This window comes from Macrosteles quadrilineatus, unplaced genomic scaffold, assembly GCF_028750875.1.
Source record: "Macrosteles quadrilineatus isolate MER2022 unplaced genomic scaffold, UCM_ALF_1.0 Scaffold_7__1_contigs__length_78375512, whole genome shotgun sequence".
Taxonomy (NCBI): domain Eukaryota; kingdom Metazoa; phylum Arthropoda; class Insecta; order Hemiptera; family Cicadellidae; genus Macrosteles; species Macrosteles quadrilineatus.
Window position 1 is genome coordinate 61,340,967 of NW_026542600.1, and position 21,012 is coordinate 61,361,978.

At 33.9% G+C, this 21,012-nt stretch overlaps 1 protein-coding gene across 2 annotated transcripts; it reads right to left on the reverse strand.

Annotated features, from left to right (window-relative positions):
- Positions 1-406: 406 nt before the first annotated feature.
- On the reverse strand, positions 407-18,916 carry LOC128998606 (calmodulin-beta-like). Of its 2 annotated transcripts, none has more exons than XM_054424820.1 (7): positions 18,739-18,916; positions 9,628-9,892; positions 8,671-8,814; positions 7,611-7,720; positions 5,809-5,899; positions 3,091-3,147; positions 407-2,929 (listed from the first exon to the last, which is right to left on the reverse strand). In XM_054424820.1, exons 1-7 carry the CDS (start codon positions 18,739-18,741, stop codon positions 2,850-2,852), a joined length of 750 nt encoding a protein of 249 aa, XP_054280795.1. In that variant the 5' UTR covers positions 18,742-18,916; the 3' UTR covers positions 407-2,849. The 2 variants fall into 2 exon arrangements, with proteins under 2 accessions (XP_054280795.1, XP_054280794.1); XM_054424819.1 differs by lacking the exon at positions 18,739-18,916 and adding an exon at positions 11,946-11,973.
- Between the last annotated feature and the right edge of the window lie 2,096 nt (positions 18,917-21,012).

A 21,012-nucleotide genomic window follows, 5' to 3' on the forward strand; every position in this document is an offset into this window, starting at 1 on the left:
GAGCAACCAAAATCGTTGTGTGGGCGAGGAACCTTAGTCTTGTAATTTCTAACTCGGAGTACGAACTACGGAGGGGTAGGGAATAACGCAAAGGTACAGGTTGTAGGATGGGGATATATTTATTTTAAAGTTACAAAAAAAACATTAAATTCAACAGCATAAATCAATTAAATTAAACCTCGCCATTACAAACTAACATAGTTTTAATTAAATAATTTAACTAATAAGAAATTAATTTTTTCATCGAATGAAAATTATTGTTTTCATGGTTAATTCAACTAGACCTAAATGGTAATGGTTAATGTAAAAACAACAGATCTTTATTTATTAGAAGTCTAAATAACCAACCATAGGAAATTCATCCTTAAAGTCTAGATGAAGGGGAATAGGTGGATAAAAGATAGCGTTTACACAATGATACGAATTTATTTATTAAAAATTATACACAATATTAGCACAAGCCAGGAGATGATATATATGACATTGAAGCATAGCTTTGTAAGGATTTGCACCTCACATGAATAATGTAGAAATGTCCCAGTTAATTGGTGTTACATTTAAGGTAATCATATATTTAAAAATTCAATAATCACAATACATTTTGATTTTATCAAACAATACAAATATGATTGTAAGATAGAAATCCTGACAGATTCTGAAAATATTGGATTCTAGATAATCATTTGTACAGAAACGTAAACAATTTATACCTGAAAACTATAGGTTTTGCAGTAGTATAAATGATTAAACATTTATTTTCACACCAACTTGTATATATTCTTATATTAAACTTGTCTGATAGCAGTATTACTTTTTATTGGCTATTTATTAGCTGTTTGGTCTTGTCACTATACTCTATTAAGAGCAAGGTCGAGGAAGATTTGGTATTCAAAGACAATAAACCACAAAGCAGATAATTGCTTAATTGAGAAATTCTTTTGCTTAATGTCAGTAATAATAGAATAGCTGTGTCCGGGTTTCACACATAGAGGAAAATACACATAAATTTTGTGGAAAAAATATGTACAAAGTGAGACCATTTGCCTTTTCTTTTTTTTTTGTCCTAGGACGCTAGGCACGAGCCTGGGATTGTTTTTCACATTACTTCAGGCTAGACCTAGGAGTTGCGGCATTATCACTTAGATAAAATCCATTGGTGACTTGGCGGGGATCGAACCCGGGACCTCAGGGACTGAAGTCCCGCGCTCTAACCACTACGCCAGCTCGCTCCCCGAGACCATTTGCATTGAGGCATTATTTTGCCATAATAATGTGATCCAATCAGTCTTTCTTAACCGTTTGAACCCCTGAGATTATTGGTTGATTTGATTATTTTCTTAAATTTTCTGTATCTTGTGAGACAGTAAAAATGTTCATATAAATCAGTTGTCAGTAACTGCAACCGTGCACAAATAATAGTGTAGCTAACAAATAATAATACACCACTTAGTCAACTTCCATTAGAAACGTCCAATTACTGTTATTAAAAGAGGCTCTCCTATTTAGATTTGCCATTGACAAGTTAGCTCCTAATGAGACCTGACTGAGACAGATTTGAACCCACAACCTGATGGCATTGTACACTGTAGAGCCTGTGCATTGATCACAAATAAATGTCTGTCGCACAAGCCCTACAACAGTAGCTTCCAGTAATTATTTTTAAATTATGGCACCCCATTATACAGACTGTCCCAAAAGTCCCGGACCGGTTTAATATTTTCTAAACGACAAGAGATAAATCAATAATATTTTGCACATCAACACCACACTTAAAAATCTACTTTTTTAAGGAACTATCAATTTTCTGTCATATCATGGGGACGTCCCACACGGAGTCAGAAGGAAATCTTAAATAGAAGCATAGGTCAATATGCACATCAGTTTAAAGAGCTTAGCTAGCAGAGTTCAATGCCGGAAACCGCGCCTCAAAAGGACAACCCGTTACAAAATGGCGGCCGTTCAAAGATTTCTTGAACCTCCCATTTTGAATCTTTGAACGACTGCCATTTTTTACTCAGGCGTTCTTTTGAGCTTGAATTTACGGCATCGTAATCTACTAGTGAAGACCTTTAATTTGATGTGCATATCGACCTATGCTTACGTTAACAATTTTTTTCCGATTCCTAGGGCTGTGCCCCCAAATGCAAATTAAATGAATCTTTGAACCACTGTCATTCTTGACTTGGTTGTCCGTTTGAGCTCAAATTTGCAGCATTATATTCTGCTAGTAAAGACCTTTAATTTGATGTGCATATCGACCTATGCTTACGTTAACAATTTTTTTCCAATTCCTAGGGCTGTGCCCCCAAATGCAAATTAAATGAATCTTTGAACCACTGTCATTCTTGACTTGGTTGTCCGTTTGAGCTCAAATTTGCAGCATTATATTCTGCTAGTAAAGACCTTTTATTTGATGTACATGTCAACCTATGCTTCTATTTAAGATTCCCTTCTGACTCCTTGCAGGACGTCCCCATGATGTGACAGAAATTCGATATTTCCTTAAAAAAGTAGATTTTTAGGTGTGGTGTTGATGTACCAAATCTTATTGATTTATCTGTAGTCGTTTAGAAAATATTAAACCGGTCCGGGACTTTTGGGACAGTCTGTATAGTTCTTTGTGAGTCAAATGGTTAACAATATAGATACCTAATTTTTCTAAAAATTTGAACCCAAATGGTAGATTTAAAAAAATGAATGAACTAAGAAATATATAAATTGTTTTAGTTATATTAATTCAACACTCACTTCAAATGTTGAAAAATAAGCTTTGTATGGTGTAAACTCAACATTTAAATTATAGTTTCCAAGTAAATTCAGAAATGTCTGTTTGATATGGATGGTGTTGATTAGCCTTGTATCAAAGCATCTTCATCTTCTTCTTCCATGTCATCATCGGCTCCTGGCTCTCCGAGGGCATGCACAAACTCTGAAACATTCCGTCATAACAATAAAATTGAATAAGTTAACAGGTGAAACGATGTTGCTAAGATAATGGTCAGCCAAAATTAACATAGGCTTTTTAATTTAGTTATTAATACAAAAAAAAAAAAAAAAAAAAAAAAACTACTTACAAAAAACACAACTTACCGTAAAAGTCGATTCTACCATCACCATCCACATCTACTTCTTTGATCATGTCTTCAACTGAAATCAAACAATAAGCCCGTGAATAAAAGTTTGAGTGAAATGTTGATAAGTAGATAGTTTCCAGGTGAGAATTGCCAAGCATGGAATTTTATGCAAGTACTATTAACACCTTCCCGCTTCCCAGCTGAGACATGTTAGATATTTTTCATAGGTTAGTTTTTAGTTTTAAATTTAATGATTTTATATTTTATTATGTTGACAAAGGTCTTTACTGAATTTCCCATATAGTGAATGAGCTATTACCGTAGGTGGCACGGTAAGACCCAGGACCGATATACTTTTTAGTTTTTTATGTCCCTAACAACACCATCCGATCAAATTCATATATACAGTTTGTTCAAAAAAGGTGGGGACACAATTTACGTAGTGATTCCTTGGGTCAAAATAAAGAGAAAATAAAAAATTTAATGTTTTCAAAATCGCTTTGTTAACCAGATATCCACCATTTTGTAATTTTTCATGGACATTTTTATCTTCGTTTTTTTACCGATCTTTATGAAACTTGGTATGTGTGTAAAATAAATCCATGTTAGAAAAAAAGTCATCTGGATTCAACTTAAAATACCAAAATGGCGGCCACTTAAAGTTTTTGAACTTAAATTTCTCAAAATGGCTGATTTTATGAAAAAATGTCAAGTACGCTTTTATCTGGCATTTTTAATTCCCTATCAAACTATATCAAGCTCAAAAAGATCGAATAAGAAATAGCTGAAATATTACAATTTTTAGTAATTGGGGTAGACTAGGCAGAAGCTAGTCAGGTTGGCCTCATTTTACAACTAAATACTTTCCCCGCAGCAAACCTGCAGACTAAGTGAATTTCCATTTGTCTGAATTGATTTTAAATTAAATCTATTTAAATAACATTAGGTTTAACGAGTCAAGTACCTAGGTTTGCTGCTACATGGAGGATAAACAAGTGTTTTTTAGTAAAAAAATTATTCGCTTAGTATAAAATAAATAGATTTGCCAAGTTTGATCAATATACAGTAGAGTCCCGCAAACTCGGCGTAATGTGGACTGGAAGGGTGCCGAGTTTGTGAAATGTCGGGTTATCGGGAACTAGAGTTAAAAATAAGAGCAATACAATTTTTAAGCATTTTAACCGCCTTTTTCAATTAGATTTATTATATTACAAGTCAGTATTAAGTCATCAGATATAGTACAACAAATCCTTAGTACGAGTTGCAAATGATTATACTTGAGCTGGCTTGTGTCCATGTTTAACTCAGACTCAAAAAATCACTAATTTTCTGAGCCAGGTGATGGCCGAGTTATCCAGACTGCCGGGTTATCCAGTGCCGAGTTTGCGGGACTCTACTGTATATCCATAAACAAGCAAAGTACAACAGTTAGTTTTTCAAGCACTTCAAAATGGTCTAGAGAGAAAGTGGGAAATTTTATGTATTGAGGGTAAAAAACGAGAAATACCATTTTATACCCCATAAATTCCCCCATAAAATCCTGTTCTAATGGTCCAATCATGCTAGTTCGCAAACTCGTTCAAATAAACGTAGGTTTACATGTTTGTACCAAATTTCATCAAAATCTGATCATTTTTGCTTGAGTTATCGTGCTGAGAGACACACACACACATATATATATATGAATTTGAACAGATGGTGTTTTTAACCTCTGAAAACATCAAAACGAAAAAGTAAATCAGTCCAGGTCTTAACATGAGACCTACGGTAATAGCTTATTCCCTATATGGGAAATTTGCTAAAATCATACAAAATGGGGCAAACCTGACTAGCTTAGCCTTTTCTACCCGATTTTACATCTAAAAATTGTAATATTTCAGCTATTTCTCATTAGATCTTTTTGAACTTGGTAGTGTTTGATAGGGAATTAAAAATGCTAAATAAAAGTGTTTTTCAAATCTTTTTATAAAATCAGCCTTTTCTTAGTAATTTAAGTTTAAAAATTGAAATAGCTGCCATTTTGAAATCTTAAGATGAATCAAGATGAACTTTTTTCCAACATGGGTCTCTTTTATCTTAACATACATACCAAGTTCCGAATGGTCGATTGAAAAACTTTAAAGATAAAAATTGTAATGTGAAAAAAACAAAATGGTTGATATCTGGTTAACGAAGCAATTTTGGAAAAATGTTATACTTTGTTTAACTCATCATTTTGACCCATAGAGCCATTTCCTGGAGTTAGGCTGTTTACTCACGGAACACTCTGTATATATGTCCGTTAGCAAGATAACTTGAGAAAAAATTATTTGATTTTGTTGAAATTTTGTACAAAGGTGTAAACCTAAATTAATTCGATTGAGTTTGTGAACCAGTATGATCGGACTATGGGAAAGGGGGTTTATGGGGTAAACATTTTTTTCCCATTTCCGCAATGGTCGCAATAGCTACACATTCCAAGGTGCTGTTTGACAGGATTAAAGACTTGGTTCTTTGAAAGAACCGAATTTATCACTCTAGTCGATAGGAGAATTACCACTTGTTGATATTTTTTGTTGTTTTGATTGGTATGTCTGGTATAGATTTATCTGATCTATGACACTAACCTTATCTACACTGTACTTCTCATGATGTAAGTGGAGGGATTTATATGAGGTTAGTACATATTCAAGATGTAACTAAATTAAATGGTTTTAGATACTTTGGTTCTTATAGAATGGTAAAGATTGCTTACTTTCTTCTTCAGACAAATCTTCTCCCAGACATTGAAGAACAGCCCGCAAGTCAGAAGCACTTATGTAGCCTCTATTGTGTTTATCAAATACCTAAAGGAAAATCACAATTAATTGTTTGTAACCCTATGTATGGAATGTTATGTATATAAGAAACAATTAAAAAACAAATAGTCAGCTTTTAGGTCAGTCGTTCTGTTAAACTTTAACCAAATTTTGTTTCCCTTATTAAAATAAAAACTAGAAACTAAAATTCTCTTTTCACAACTTTGCTTCCATTACCAGGCTTAAAGAACAAACTTTCTAACCCCACCTTACTTCCACTATATTTCACCATTTAATAATTTTTGTGAAAGTGAAAGCGCTTTCAGAAGAGATTTTTAATTAGAAGACTTATTAAGAGCCGACAAAAGAGAAAAAATATACATGTTCCTGAGTAGCACCGAGCCTCTCATATAGCCACCATGTTTCAGTTTCATCACCAAGACTTTAAATTTTAAAATTCATATGTAAGAATATCAATGTGGTTTTATGGATTTCAATAAACTCATTTCATCTATGAGGGACCTTTTTTTTAAAGTAACGGCCGTTTCTGCGTATAGCTCTGAAGTTGGCATGTCGAGGCTTCTCCGCTGCTTACTGGCCTAATTTGTGAACAGAATGGTGTCCATTGCCGCTCTATTGCTGACGTGTATAATTTGCTGTGTGCTGTGTGTCTATAAAACTAAAATTATTGTCTCTTCCACTGCATACGGGGTCAATGCTTTTGACTGCAAAAAAATATTGGCTGCGGAAATTCATCGCCAGATGACTGAAGATTATAACCTTAATGCAATGAGTTAGGGTGCAGAAATAGGTTAGGGAGTGTTAAAAAATGGTTGTGAAAATGTCTACTTCGGAAGGAATTGTCATTTTGGTGGGTACTCAGAATTCTCACAGAAGACCACAAAGGAAAAAGGTTTTCACAGCCATTTATACACTTCCAAACCTACTTTCCCACTTTACCCTCACTCAGAGCATATTTTAAGGGATTTCCACTGAGCGACAGTGGCGCCGGACTTACTGGGGGTCTGTCGGTTCCCCCCGGAAATTTTTGCATAAGTTAAAGCAAAGTGAAAATCACACATTTCTACGTATCTTTTAATGAATTTTTCGATTATATTTGCTTGTAAATAGTCCACATAATCTCACTTAACTACGTATTCTAGAACGTTGTAACAGGCCAAGGCTCCCTTCACAACCTCTTGGGCCAAAATCATAGCTCAATACTGTACTCTAAAATATTTATATTGTGTTGTTTTTTAAATTCCGATACATTTAAAATGTGAATCATAAAAAAATATGCCGGCACCACTCTCAGTCACTGAGCGACAAAATCTCAGCAGTTAACATGTTATTTTATGGCCTGCCCTCACTCATTGCATTAGGGCCATAACTTTTGTCATTTTGCAATAAATGTCACCATTGAGTATGCTTCTTGTGGTAAAAAATTGTAACATTGACCTTACCTCAAATTTGGCGGGAAATTTAATAACATAACATTATTTAAATCGTGCTAAGCGGCAAGTCGCCTTACAAGCAAACAGTACAAGCAAACTACAAGGCTATTCGCAAAAACAATATCCTTTCTTAAAAAACATAAGTTGGTAAATAGCTGCTGACAAAAATATACACAAGTTTCTAATTTCAGAACTGTTTGTTTTGGTACATTCTCTGGTCTTTCTTAGGATCATTGTAGATTGTGTTGCATAATAATATATAATTATAATTACAATTAGAATTGCATGAATAAAAAGTTCTTTACTCTGAATGCATCTCGGAGCTCCTTTTCTTCTTGGTCTGCAGTTTTTTCAGCTGTTGCTCCCATGTTGGAAACAATTTCAACAAACTCCTCAAAGCTGAAGTAACCATCTCCTGAAAATTCATAGAGCAAATTAATCAAGTTTATTGTAAATTCAAGATATTGCAGAGGATTGAATACACTTACTAGGCAGCCTAGATCGGACACCCATGAACACATAATGCACAGCATTAAAGGCCGTTGGATAAAGACCATTAAACATTAGGCCTAGTTAAATATTTAACTAGGCTGTCACATGTTTACATAGTATTTGGTTCCTGACTATAATAGTCTGCTAGGTGATATTGTGGTGATATGTGGTCAGACCACTGACTGAATGTCCTGATTGATTTCACTGATATCTGGCATCCCACTACCATGGGAGGTCTGGGTTATTTATTTAGTTAGAGCCAAAGTGTGAACATCTGGATGGCGACTGTGCTCTACCCCTTCCCGTTTACATATTTAATTCACTAAACCAAATTGTTTCTTGAATCCACCAGTATTATTTTGTTAAATTCTCAACCAAGCCTTACATTCACCTAACGACAGTCGCAATATAATATAAACTAATCTACCTGGACCTTTATTACTTGACCTTATGCTATCATTTGATAATATATATCATGATCAATGATTAGGTCAGATTTTACAAAGACAACTTCAGGGTATTTTAAGTTGATGATGGGTGAAGGGTAGCATATGTTGAATGAATGAGATGACTGCTTTCTTACTAAGATCAGCATGTTCTGTAGCCAGAACCATCCATTAAAAATCTCAATGATCAAGAACAGCTCCAGTTTCCAGCCTTAAAAATATCTAGGCTTTTCTCAGGATCGAACCAGAAACCATTAGATTGTCAGGCTAGCATTATAACCACTCAGCTGCTTACTCTAAAGCAATACTTAAATCATGTAAAAATTTTTAAAGTAATTTACTCTACAAATGCATTTATTCATAATATTGTGAACCTAATTAATTGTTTTGAAAGTTTTTCCCCTTATCATTTTGTTATTTTACTCACCATCAATGTCTACTTCATGTAGCATCTGCTGCAACTCCTCTTCTCTCGCAAATTGTCCCAAACTCCGCATTACTCTGCCCAACTCCTCCTGTGTGATACTTCCATCTCCGTCCTTATCAAACAGCCTAAACGCTTCCCGGAACTCTGTTCAACATTTACTAGAATTAATTTATATAATAAGAGAGTTTATAAGGCTGTGAGAGCAATTGAGTTTTTGAATAAACAATTGAAAAGTGTCTCATTATTGGGAACCTCTTTGACTCTTATTTTACAAGAGTAGAGTGTCTTTTCTACAGGTAAGTTCTTTGAATACTCTGATCCTTCTAAGTTCAACAATACATCCACGCTTTATAATCATTTAGGCAAAACTTCAAGTATACACAAAGATTAGGCCTAACACATTAAACATTTTCATCTAAATAATCCATTAAAGGATTTTGTTTAACCCAAAGTTCTATCTTGTTTTTTTTTAATTAAGTACTTTTGTACATTGTCTTAGTCAAATGAGGATAAAATATACTCCATAATTACACTCAAGCAAGGCTGGATCTAGGTTTTCAGAGATTTGTTGCACTTACGCTGATGGCGTCCCATTTCTGATATTTATTCTTATATTCTTATATTATTTTTGCTTCTTTGTATTCTGTATTGCACTCTAGGTAAATCTATAGTGTCTGATGAGAAATGTGGCATCAAATTTTAAGTCTAATAAACAGTGACATAGCAAGGGTTTTTTTTGTCCTAGGACGCTAGGCACGAGCCTGGGATTGTTTTTCACATTACTTCAGGCTAGACCTAGGGGTTGCGGCATTATCACTTAGATAAAATCCATTGGTGACTTGTCGGGGATCGAACCCGGGACCTAAGGGACTGAAGTCCCGCGCTCTAACCACTACGTCAGCTCGCTCCCCAACATAGCAAGGGTTAAAGACTCTACTTTGTGTTTTAAAAACTCACCATTCATTTGTGTTTTTGAAATGTTAGGTTTGTTAGATACAAAATCTTTTTTCTGGTTAGGTGGTGGTCTTTCAAACGGTTCTGTGGCCGAGTTTGTCGGTGGTCTTTCAAATGTTGATATTTCAATTGGTCTTTCATATTGTGTAGGTACATTTGTCTCCTTGGACGTTGGTGTCGGGTTTGTGAGTGGTGTTCCTGGGATGGTTGGTCCCAGGTTGATAGTTCCCTCTCCTCCCTCTGAAGCACCTCCTTCTGTAGTTCTTGTCTGAAAAAGTTATCAAATTGATAATATTAAAATACACTGAAGACTTTACCGCTAAGAATATAAGTTTCTCACTGTTCCAATCCACACTAAAACCTCTGCTTTATTTAAATTTGGATTATATGTTTACTACTTTAAAAATAGAAATAAACTCAAAAGCCTTTTTGTACCTAAATATTTTTTGTTTTAAGCCAGAATAGGAAAATTCATACTAAGAGTTTTTTAATTAGAAATAATTCCTAAATAAACTGATTGATTCCATCAACCTTACCCTAAATATTCCGTTCTGAGATACTCCAGAAAGTAAGCATTTTCAGACATTACATATCCTATGCACACAAATAGAAAATGCATTAATATTGGTAATCAACACAAGTCAAGATATGTCTTCAGCATTTTAATGTCAGTTTCAAGAACAAAAAATGTTTATTTACCTTTGCATACATTTTATCTTAAATAAATCTTTAACATAACAATAGTGCGAAGAGTTGCATGTAAAAAGAGTAACTTATTCTCCCTATTTTGTTGTTGTTACTGTTCCAGTGTTCTACCCTCTCATTGTCCCTAGGGAGTCAACTTCCTCTTTGTAAGGGAGATTTTTGCTGTCCGAGACAAAACGTTAATTTACCTTCTCCATCACAGAAACAAAAAAATTAAGATCCAATTTTTGTGTGTGTATGTTTTACGTATTGATCTAACTACTTGAAGCTCAAATGTTTACTACAGTGCATTATCAAGACGGTTTTTCTTATAACTTATGTCAACTATCAAAGTGGTTGATATCTAATGAATCCTTGACAACATATCGATTCTCAACCATTAAGTTTAACATATCAATTAACATATTTAAAAATTGTCAGGTTGTTTCACTGCTTCAGCCGTTGTTTTTGCAATTTGAATGTAATTAAGTAAAAATACTAAGTATAACATAATATGTAAGAGAAGATACGCCACTTCGTGAGAACACGATCTCTTTAATACGCAGATACGCCTAAATACATTCTGACTCATAACTTCCTTGCTATTTGAGATACAGATACGCCACTTTGTGTGGACTTGCGCACTACCAATGCCAACTGGCTGGTGGCTATAACTCTAAAACGGTCAAATTTGCAGTTACACCCCTTCGCAAGGGGACCGGCGATATATAATGCTATCTTTTATCAGTACCTAGGTAAATATTTTTAAATGACTACTTATTTTTTCCAAAAGATTTTTTTTCATGTACCGGTATGTGGTTCACAATGTTCAAATGCATATATAATTTTTGGATTTGATATCTGAAGGTATTTTTGCCATGTACACTCAGAGAAATTGGGAAAATTTACATTGTGGTAACGTATAAGTTACCACAGTTGTACAGTTGTACAGTTGTACAGTAGAGTCTTGATGTTCCCCGCTGTTTAGAAATCCCAGTAGAGAAACCTAGTTCCTGAAATAGTAGAAATTATTTAATTTTATAAAATATGTTAGTACAATTAGCCAACTACTTATCACCCAAAAATTGTCGAAGCTAGCAATGTGACTGTGAACGTCATGGGAGCTGGCAATATTTTCACGAACTTCATCGAAGTTAGCAATATCCGTGTGCTATTGACGATGTTTGCAAAAATGACGAGAACATTGAAGATTCTAGCAACAATATTACAAATGTCGTCAGCAAAGCTATTGAGGTAGCCGTGATCGTTAGTGATGTTAGCAAATTTGCAAATCCCCTAGTAATAAATAACTAATAAAGTTACGATTGTCGACAAAGCTAGCGAATCCAGCAGGAATAACTACAAATGTTGGCTAAATATTCAATATGTTGCTGCAAACGGTGATGATACTATAAACGTCAACGTCGGCGAAGGTTGTTATTTAACTTGATAATTTCATAAATTGTAACTGAAGACACCCGTTATTTCAGCATCTAAATCACCTACATTCTTTTCCTTTGTGATTTGCATTATACCCACCATATTTAAGTCAAACTAAATAATGGTCCTAAAACAATATTTATTCATCTTATTATTTAAAATTATACAACAATAGTTAATATACTAAGGTTACTTACAGAATACATCTTAGTTAGGTTCACAATAGCTTAGGAGAAAGTGTCCAATTTTAACAACAATGTAAGTACTGGATATCGTCCCTCCTTGATTCAAGTAAAAGGCAAATATAATCTTATCGTAACTGAGCAATCTTCAATCTTATCTATCTCACTTTTCAAAACAATGTGTAGTCAGATAGGTAGGAAATTCAGTTGTATTAAAAAATACCCAAAGCAAACCTGCAGGCAGACTAAGCAAATTTTCATTTGCCTAAAAGATTTACACTAAAATGTCTCCATAAAAATATCACATTTATTCCCTATTTAATTAGTTTAACGAGTACTTGGGTTTGCTGCAACAGGGAGGCTAAAGAGTTTTTTTTGTAAAATTTTAATAGTTTAGTAAGAAATAAAAGCATTTTCCAAATTTGATAAAAATATGTTCATAAAAACAAACTACAACAGTTTACTTATTCTCCATAAAACTAACATGGGAATTTTAAATTTATATTTTTTGGAATTTTCTCCGTAACGATTAGGCGCATAATAACACTTCAATATATTTAATTATTTGTTTTTTTAAGCTCTACAAAATGGTTTGGAAAGAAATTGCTAAATTTTATGAAAAATAGGAAAACCCAATTATTACCCCCATAAAGCCCCGTTCCCATAGTTCGATCATGCTGTTTCGCGATAGATGTAGGTTTACACGTTTATTGTGTTTATATAGGTATTAAGTATAATACATGATATCACCTGGTAGGGGAGGGGTATGATATTAATTACTCTTAGTTGTACTTGATTTTATCATCAATTCTTAACCAAAATACTAACACTGATTAATTATGTTTAGACAGTCATAAATTAAAGTGTGTACATCCAAAAAATTAAAAATCAGAAGAGAATTGAAGATAAGAACAGAACAATTTAACTTTGAATATTTGTTAAATTATTTAAAAGTGAAATCACGTTTTGTTTCCTCCAAACATATAAGCTGTAGAAATGTGAAAAGAACACAAAAGAACAAGGAAATCCAATTTGGTTTTAAAGTATTGTGGCATCACGAGTGGAAAGGCCAAAAGCTGTAGTACTTGTGGTTATTTTATTTTGTGAACTGTATTGGCAAGGAATATGTGCTGTGTGATATTAGTTGTGACTTTGTGTTTTGTAGTTATATGTCTGTTAACATGAAATCAGACAAAATACTACATTTAGTAGGTATTTATATTTATTTTAAGTGTTTAGATTGTTAAAATAAAGCGTATTTAAATAACTTAGATATCATTATATAGGTATACTAGAATTAAGGTACTACATTTATTATTACCATCATATTGTAAGGTTTCAAATATTAAGTATTTGTGTCGATGAATTTCAATGTGAAAGTGGATGGTTATTGGATTTTTTCAAACTTGTGTCCTCTCTTGAACATTGCAGTGGATTATTGAGTTTTAGTTTTTCCATATTGATTGTGTTTCATACTGTACGGTATTTCATTGAGAATCAGGAATGCAATGTATGGACATCGCTTCCCTGTGTTCATTTCATTGAGTAAATATCTAGGATTTTTCTACATTGACTGGTACAAAAAGATGTAATTTTTGATGTCTCATTACAGACATTATGATTTCAAAGAGAAAAAAAATAGATGTAAGGTAATAGTAGTTTACGCAACGATTGCGTTAAGTTAGTCTTTACGACACGAGTAGAAAATTTAAGGCGAGCCCGCTGGAAATTCTATAACTGTGGAGTTAGCGTACCCACTTTGCATGCCTCGTAACTTTTTTTATTTTTCGAGAACTAACGTAAATATTGGAGAACTATTGAGAACTAACGAAGAACTAACAATTGGTATATAGATATAAGCATTTATAGTCATAAAACTGTTCTTGCTGGAAATTCTATAATTGTGAAGTTGGCGTACCCACTTTGTATGCCTCGTAACTTTTTAATTTTTAAAAAACTAACGTAAATATTGGAGAACTATTGAGAACTAACGAAGAACTAACAATTGGTATATAGATATAAGCATTTTTAGTCAGAAAACGGTGCCCGCTGGAAATTGTATAGGTAGTTGTGAAGTTGGCATACCCACTTTGTATGCCTCGTAACTTTTTAATTTTTCAAGAACTAACGTAAATATTGGAGAACTATCGAGAACTAACGATAGATTTATATATAATTAATTTTGGTGGCATTTATAGTCATAAAACTGTTCTCGCTGGAAATTCTATAATTGTGAGGTTAGCTTTTCCACTTTGTATAACTCTTCACTTTTTTATTTTTCGAGAACTAACGTAAATATTGGAGAAATATTGAGAACTAACGGAGGACTAACGATTGGTATATAGATATAAGCATTTATAGTAAGAAAACAGTGCCCGCTGGAAATTCTATGACCGTGAAGTTAGCGTACCCACTTTGTATGCCTCGTAACTTTTTTTATTTTTTGAGAACTAATGTAAATATTGGAGAACTATCGAGAACTAACGAAGTACTATAACGATTGGTATATAGATATAAGCATTTATTGTCAGAAAACGGTGCCCGCTGGAAATTCAATAATTGTGAAGTTAGCGTACCCATTTTGTATGCCTCGTAACTTACTTTTTAGAACTAACGAAAATATTGGAGAACTATCGAGGACTAACGAAGAACTAACGATTGATATATAGATGAAAACATTCTTTATCAGAAAACGGCGCGAGCTAGAAACCGGAAGTGTGAAGTTAGCTTACCCACTTATTAACAGCTATAACTTTTTTATTTTTTGAGAACTAACGAAAAAATTTGGGAACTATCGAGAACTAACGATGAACTAACGATTGGTATGAACAAAAGTGGATACGCTAATATGGGTACGCCAACTTCACGGACCTTTAATTTACAGTTAGATTTCAGCACCGAACATGTGGTCCACAACGAGTTGGTTGAAACACTGGTTAAGAGGTTTTCAAAATAAACCAGAAGCACATTTTCATTTATTAATTTAACCTTATTTTGTTTCGTCCATTTAATGAATTGCTGGTATGTAATTTCATACATTTGTTTCGATTTTGGTGGCAAAAGATTAGCACAAACAGTTTGTGCTCTCATTTCCATTTCGTCAACTTCACTTTCACTAACTGACATTTTTAAATCAGTTCAATCCACCTTCCTTTAACTTCCACAAACTTAGGTTAAGAATACGCTAGTATCAACAGGAACAAGTCGGATCAACAATTAAAATTGTCAACTGATCAGCTGATCAGCTGATTAGTTGACGTTCGAAACATTAGAACTTTACTTATTTTCTCTCAATCCTTGAACCTCATTGGTCCGTTACCCGTGTTTATGAGAAAAACTATGGTGTTATGAAATGAAACTATGCTGTTATGAAAGTAAACAGCTGTTAAGTGAAACTTCAATTCTAAGAACTGAACTGAAATGGATATTTTTAAAAAAACGGTCGTAGGTAAAATATTTAAACATTTTTATGTCAAGAATAAATTAACATATTGGTAGATAAGTTTCATGACTTTGAGAACACTGCACAAGCTTTGCAATGTTAATAGTTTAGTATCCAACTGGTGAAGAGTGAAGAACAATAATGAAAAATGTTATTAGCTTTTCATGGGCATATTAATTAATTAATCAACTACAGGTTATAAAAATATAAAGATTAATAATACAATTTTTATTTTTCCACAAATATGCATTAATCTTAAACATAGTTGCGTTTTAGAAAACCATGTTGACTGTTGAGTCTTATTCACAATAAATTCCCAACAACACAAAACATGAAGACAACAATGCATATTAAATGGTCGGTAATGAAGTAATGGAAGCTGGAAGCATAGCAGCCAACAAACTCAATTTTCTTCAAACAGAGTTTAAGTTTACTTGTACAATCTGTGTCCACTTTTATAAAAAAAAACACCCAGTATGAATAAAAATTCCCCTAAAGTTATTGTACATTTATTGTAACAATATTTTAAAAGATAAAATTACTATAGTTATACTTAAGTTATTGAATTAAATAGTTAAGATTTTTTTTTAATTTTGTATATAAATTTAGCATATAAATTACCTCATGTTAAGAGGTACTATACAAAAATAATAGTTCAACAAAATGTAATAGATCCTGATCCTCAGGTAATTATAGAGGAAAAGTAAATGTCAACGTGGTTCAACTACAAGTTGAAAAGCCCAAATGAGCGAGTAACACGAGTTATTCCGTGTGTTGTTTAAAGCCAAGCACAATAATGGTACTTGAGACTTGAGAACACCTAACCGTGAATGAACCACTTTTACTCTCCTTCTCAGAGGCCTTTACATCTTTATCTTATTTCCTAAATGATGCTTTGGTAAGCTTTTTATCCTGGCAATTAGTTCACTTAACATTTTTCATTCACCATCTCCATGGAAGGTTATTAATAGACTTTTACTCCATTTCCAATACATCCTGGTAAATTTAAAAAGTACGGTAAAAAACACAATCCAATACACATGTGATCGCTGAAATATATTGACATTCCCCCACGGTCACGAAAACATCATTATCGTCACCCGTGATCGTCACAATATATATTCAAATATATATTGACATTCCCTCGCGGTCACGAAGACATCATTATCGCCGCCCGCGATCGCTGCAATATATTGGCATACCCCCGCCGTCGATAAGACATCTATCTTCATTGCCGTTGTTGTTGTAACCGTGATCGCTCTGCAATACATATATTGAAATTCGCGAAGACATCGCCATCGCCTCCCGTGCGAACGTTGCAATATATTTACATTCTTCCTCAGTCACGAAAACATCATCATCATCGACACCCGTGATCGCTGCAATATATTGACATTCCCCCGCCGTCGATAAGACATCGACATCGCATCGCATCTCGTCATCGCTGCAATATATTGACCATCATCATCGTATACCGGGATCCCGGTGAAACTAATGTTATCCCGCGATTGCGAAGATCTCGTGTTATTGCGACAAACACATGTTATATATGAATAGCGGAGATTTAATTAATCTAGTGTTTAGTAGAGTTGATTGATTCAACAAATGATTTTTAGGGTTACTTTAAAAAAATATAAGCTATCAATAGAATGCTTATATTAAAATCCCCCTCCCACCTCCAATGAATGCCAGTAGTGTAATTGTGATCACTGTCCCCTATCTGATCCCTGAATGAAAGTTGAAAAGTTATTTTGTCAATGTGATAAATAATTATATTTTTCGTCATACTGCACCATTCTATAACCTAATTATAATTAAAAAAGACAAGTTTTATCCATTGTTTCCTTTAGACAAATTACAAATTAGCTCCCAAAATGCGACCCTTCTAGTTTGGTTATCAAATACAAAAATTTTATATGCACTAGGTATTACACAATTTTTTAAAAACTTAGTTTACTAAAAAATGTCAACATGTCCATTTATCTAAATGTCGATAAGGAGGTTACGTGTATGTATTAAAATATGTAGTGCGACACGGTGGTATTTTTTAATCAGGACTATTTTCTGGCCAACAAATCGGCGGACGAATTTTAAGTTAAAAAAGACAGCTGATGTCCTCAGCTGCAGTTTATTTTAAGGATAAACATAATCACTCCAGTCCCGCAATAACGCATGACATTGAAAACAGATGTTTCACTGCAATAACGAAAAATTGAATTTTTAAACTAGTGGACCTAACCTACGCAGTGGAAGGTCAAAAATAATTATTGACTACAATTATTGTATTCAATATGCAATGTAGGCATACTCAAAAAATGTATTTTTGTTATTTGGAGATTATTTCATATTTAAAATGTAAATATTGGAAAATAAGTGTAGGCCTAATATTACGAGTAGCAAAGATCAGATCAACCTGTTATGGCCATGATAAGCAATACTTTATACGTATTTATTCATAATTAATTATGGAGCTGTCGGATTCGCCATGAAAAAAAAACAACCATATATGAACCATATCAGCTTATATCAATGATATTAGGCTATAAAAATGGTTATATGAGTAAACCCCTTTGTTTATGGTGTTAGGATGGTATCATTTGAAACAATGTCGTAATTGTTTATATCATAACCTTTATTTGTTGCCCATATAGTGTTATATTTAAGTAAACATTTTAGGTTTGCTCCAAAATACTATACTAACTTGTAGAGTGTAAATTTATTCACGTAATTAATTTTATTTTCCTGTTAGAGTATTTTGATAAAGTTTCTCTAGTCTTGTAATGAGTTGCATCTTAGTAGGAAAACAAAGTCATCATTGAGACTAGTATTAGTTACATCGAGAGTAAACGTGAGGGTAAATTTCCTTAAAATAAAAGAAAACTTAAAGAAAATATGGTGAAAACAAAATTCGCGTCGTTTGCAGGTTTGCTGAGACAGGCATTTTTGTGTGTTTTTAATTTTAAAATCAATATTAATCGAATGTATTTAATTATGTATCTAAAAGCATTTTTTACGGGTACGTTAAAAAACACCCATGTTTGGTGTATTTTAATGTAGACATTTTTTTTTAATCGTAGAAGAGTTTACATAAACCAACATTTCAAGTACAAATAAGTATATATTATTTTAATTAAATATATACTTTTATTATTATATTTATGTTTCATAAGTCACCGGGATAATTTTATTTTTTAACATTTACAATACCGTACTGTCTTAATGTGCATAGTTTCATATTATTGCACCCAGATAAGGCAACATAGTTTTTACAACAACATATGGTCTATGGTCGATCAGAGACCCGATCTAACTCTGTTGGGAGTCGAACCTGGGTTAACAGAGAAAAGATAATGGCGCATCACATACCATAAGGTTGCGGATATGGTTGACAATCGGAGGCGGGGTGAAGATCCTGCCGAAAATAGAAACGACTTTCCCTTCCAACTTGAAGATTCTGAGGACTGTAGGGTCAGATCTGAGGTGTCTGCTAGGTAATGGGTAACTGGCCGGGAGCAGTGTTGTGGGGGTTGTCGGTCGTCAGTCGCGCCTGTCACCCACACGATGCTGCGCGGAGTGCGCGCTCCTGTATCGACCCCGGTATCACTCTTATCACAAGCGCGTGCCCTCGCCACAACCCCGTAACCCATGCCTTTGTAAGTCCCCAATCTGGAGTTGTATCCGACACATTTGAAATATGTTTTCAGAATTAATTATATGATCCTTCAAAATCAGTGGGATTTTTATTTTGTGATTATCAACCCCATTGACATTTTACACTTATTATTAAGGATTCTGTCCAACCCCTGGTCTTGTTACTACCTAACGATGACCACTTTTAGCATTAATGAGGTATTATGCTAATGACAAATTAATTAACTAGCTTAATGACAAATTAATGACTGGACTGGGCGCACAATCGGTCAAATGTTGTACGCCTTTTGAAAACACAAATTCAGTATGGAATCGGACGAATTAATCCCTCTATAATACACTCGATAGTAAATATGGATATATTTTCATTCACCCTAGACAAATAAAAAACAAAAATGCCAAATATACAAAATTAAACACTAATTACCGTCAGGATCTGATCTACATACAGCGGAACGTGGTTAGTAATAACAAGCAGAATATTTTGATTTGTTCAGGGTAAAATAATTGACTATACTGTATATACCTACTTTATACTACTATACAGGGTGAGTTTCTACTGACCGAGTTAACTTCGCCAGTAGGTTCTACTCACTAAAAGGAACAAAAAAGTTCCTATAAACCCATGTCCGATTTTCAACCGTTTGGCTGTAATAGGGGATTTTGTGTTTTTCTTATTTTATTAGACTTTGCTCCACAATTTATGTAATAAATACCTAACCAATTACTTTAGAGAGTTATAGTTAAAATCATTGGAAAGAATATTAAATTTGCTATAAATCAAAGGGTTCATTCAACAATTATACCATTACATAGTCCACGTTATATCCAAAATAAAGTAAAAATGTCATTAAATTAATTAATTATGATAAATTTCATGAGCCCACTTTGATACATAAACCTTCATCTATGCTATGTTGAAATGCATAAAAAACCCGCCCATTTAATAATCTTTAAAATGATATGCTATTCAATACTATTATTGATATGAACCAGTGAGAAATTACTAATAAACTACAATAAAACACGGTTTACAGATTTTGTTTTGACACAGTTTTTACTGTTAATAATAATTACTGTATAGCAGGAGAATGGACACAACAACTAATATAATTAACAACCCAACAACCAACCACATCGCCTCGCGCATTGTGGGGGGTTTTGTCCTTCAGGGAAGGTCTCTAGTGCGGCCATGTCTCTGGAGTTATGGTCCTCCAGTGAACATCTAGTGAGAGTTATAAGCCAATCATCGGCCTCAGGTAAGAGGCACGACTCTCGGCTTTTCAAATAATAAGTAAAAGATATGACTGCGGATTGCGGAGAAGAAAGCAAATTTTGGGGTGTCATATACCAGCTTGGAGCTTGTACAAAATCACAGCGAGAGCTGGACATTCAACTTAGGAGACACCTAGCGGCAGTTAAACGAACTGTTACGAACGTTAATGTTAGTGACACCTGGTAGATAGCGCCCCAGCGCCAGTTCGAGTCAAGTTCTTAAGTCCCTCCCAGTCAGTCAAGTACTCAGTTGAGTTGAGTTGAGAGTTGATTAGTTCAAGTTCACTAGTTGAGTTGAGTTCACCCACCTCACCAGTGTTTCCATTTGAGGGATAAAAAGGGCTTTGACTTTATAAAATTGAAATATTGATAAAATAATACATTTTGGCTGTATTTCAACAACGTTAAGGACCTATTTTGGCTAATTTTGCAAGGTATTGATAACACATTGATTATACTACTTTTCCCCAGGTTTTGGTAACAAATCGATTGTAGAAGATACTCCTCATGGAGTATGTTTTACCTATGGTTTTAGGTAGTGGTAATGACGTAGTGTTTCAAAGTCGGAACAGACAAGGGGAATAGTAACAGCCAACACTGCACGAAACAAGCGAAGGACGTGTCCAGTCGGTCGGTGGAATGTAATGGCGGATATAGATTACTGTATTTGTTTCTTAGTAGCCCTGTGCCCTGTGTAAATGATGTCGAATGTTT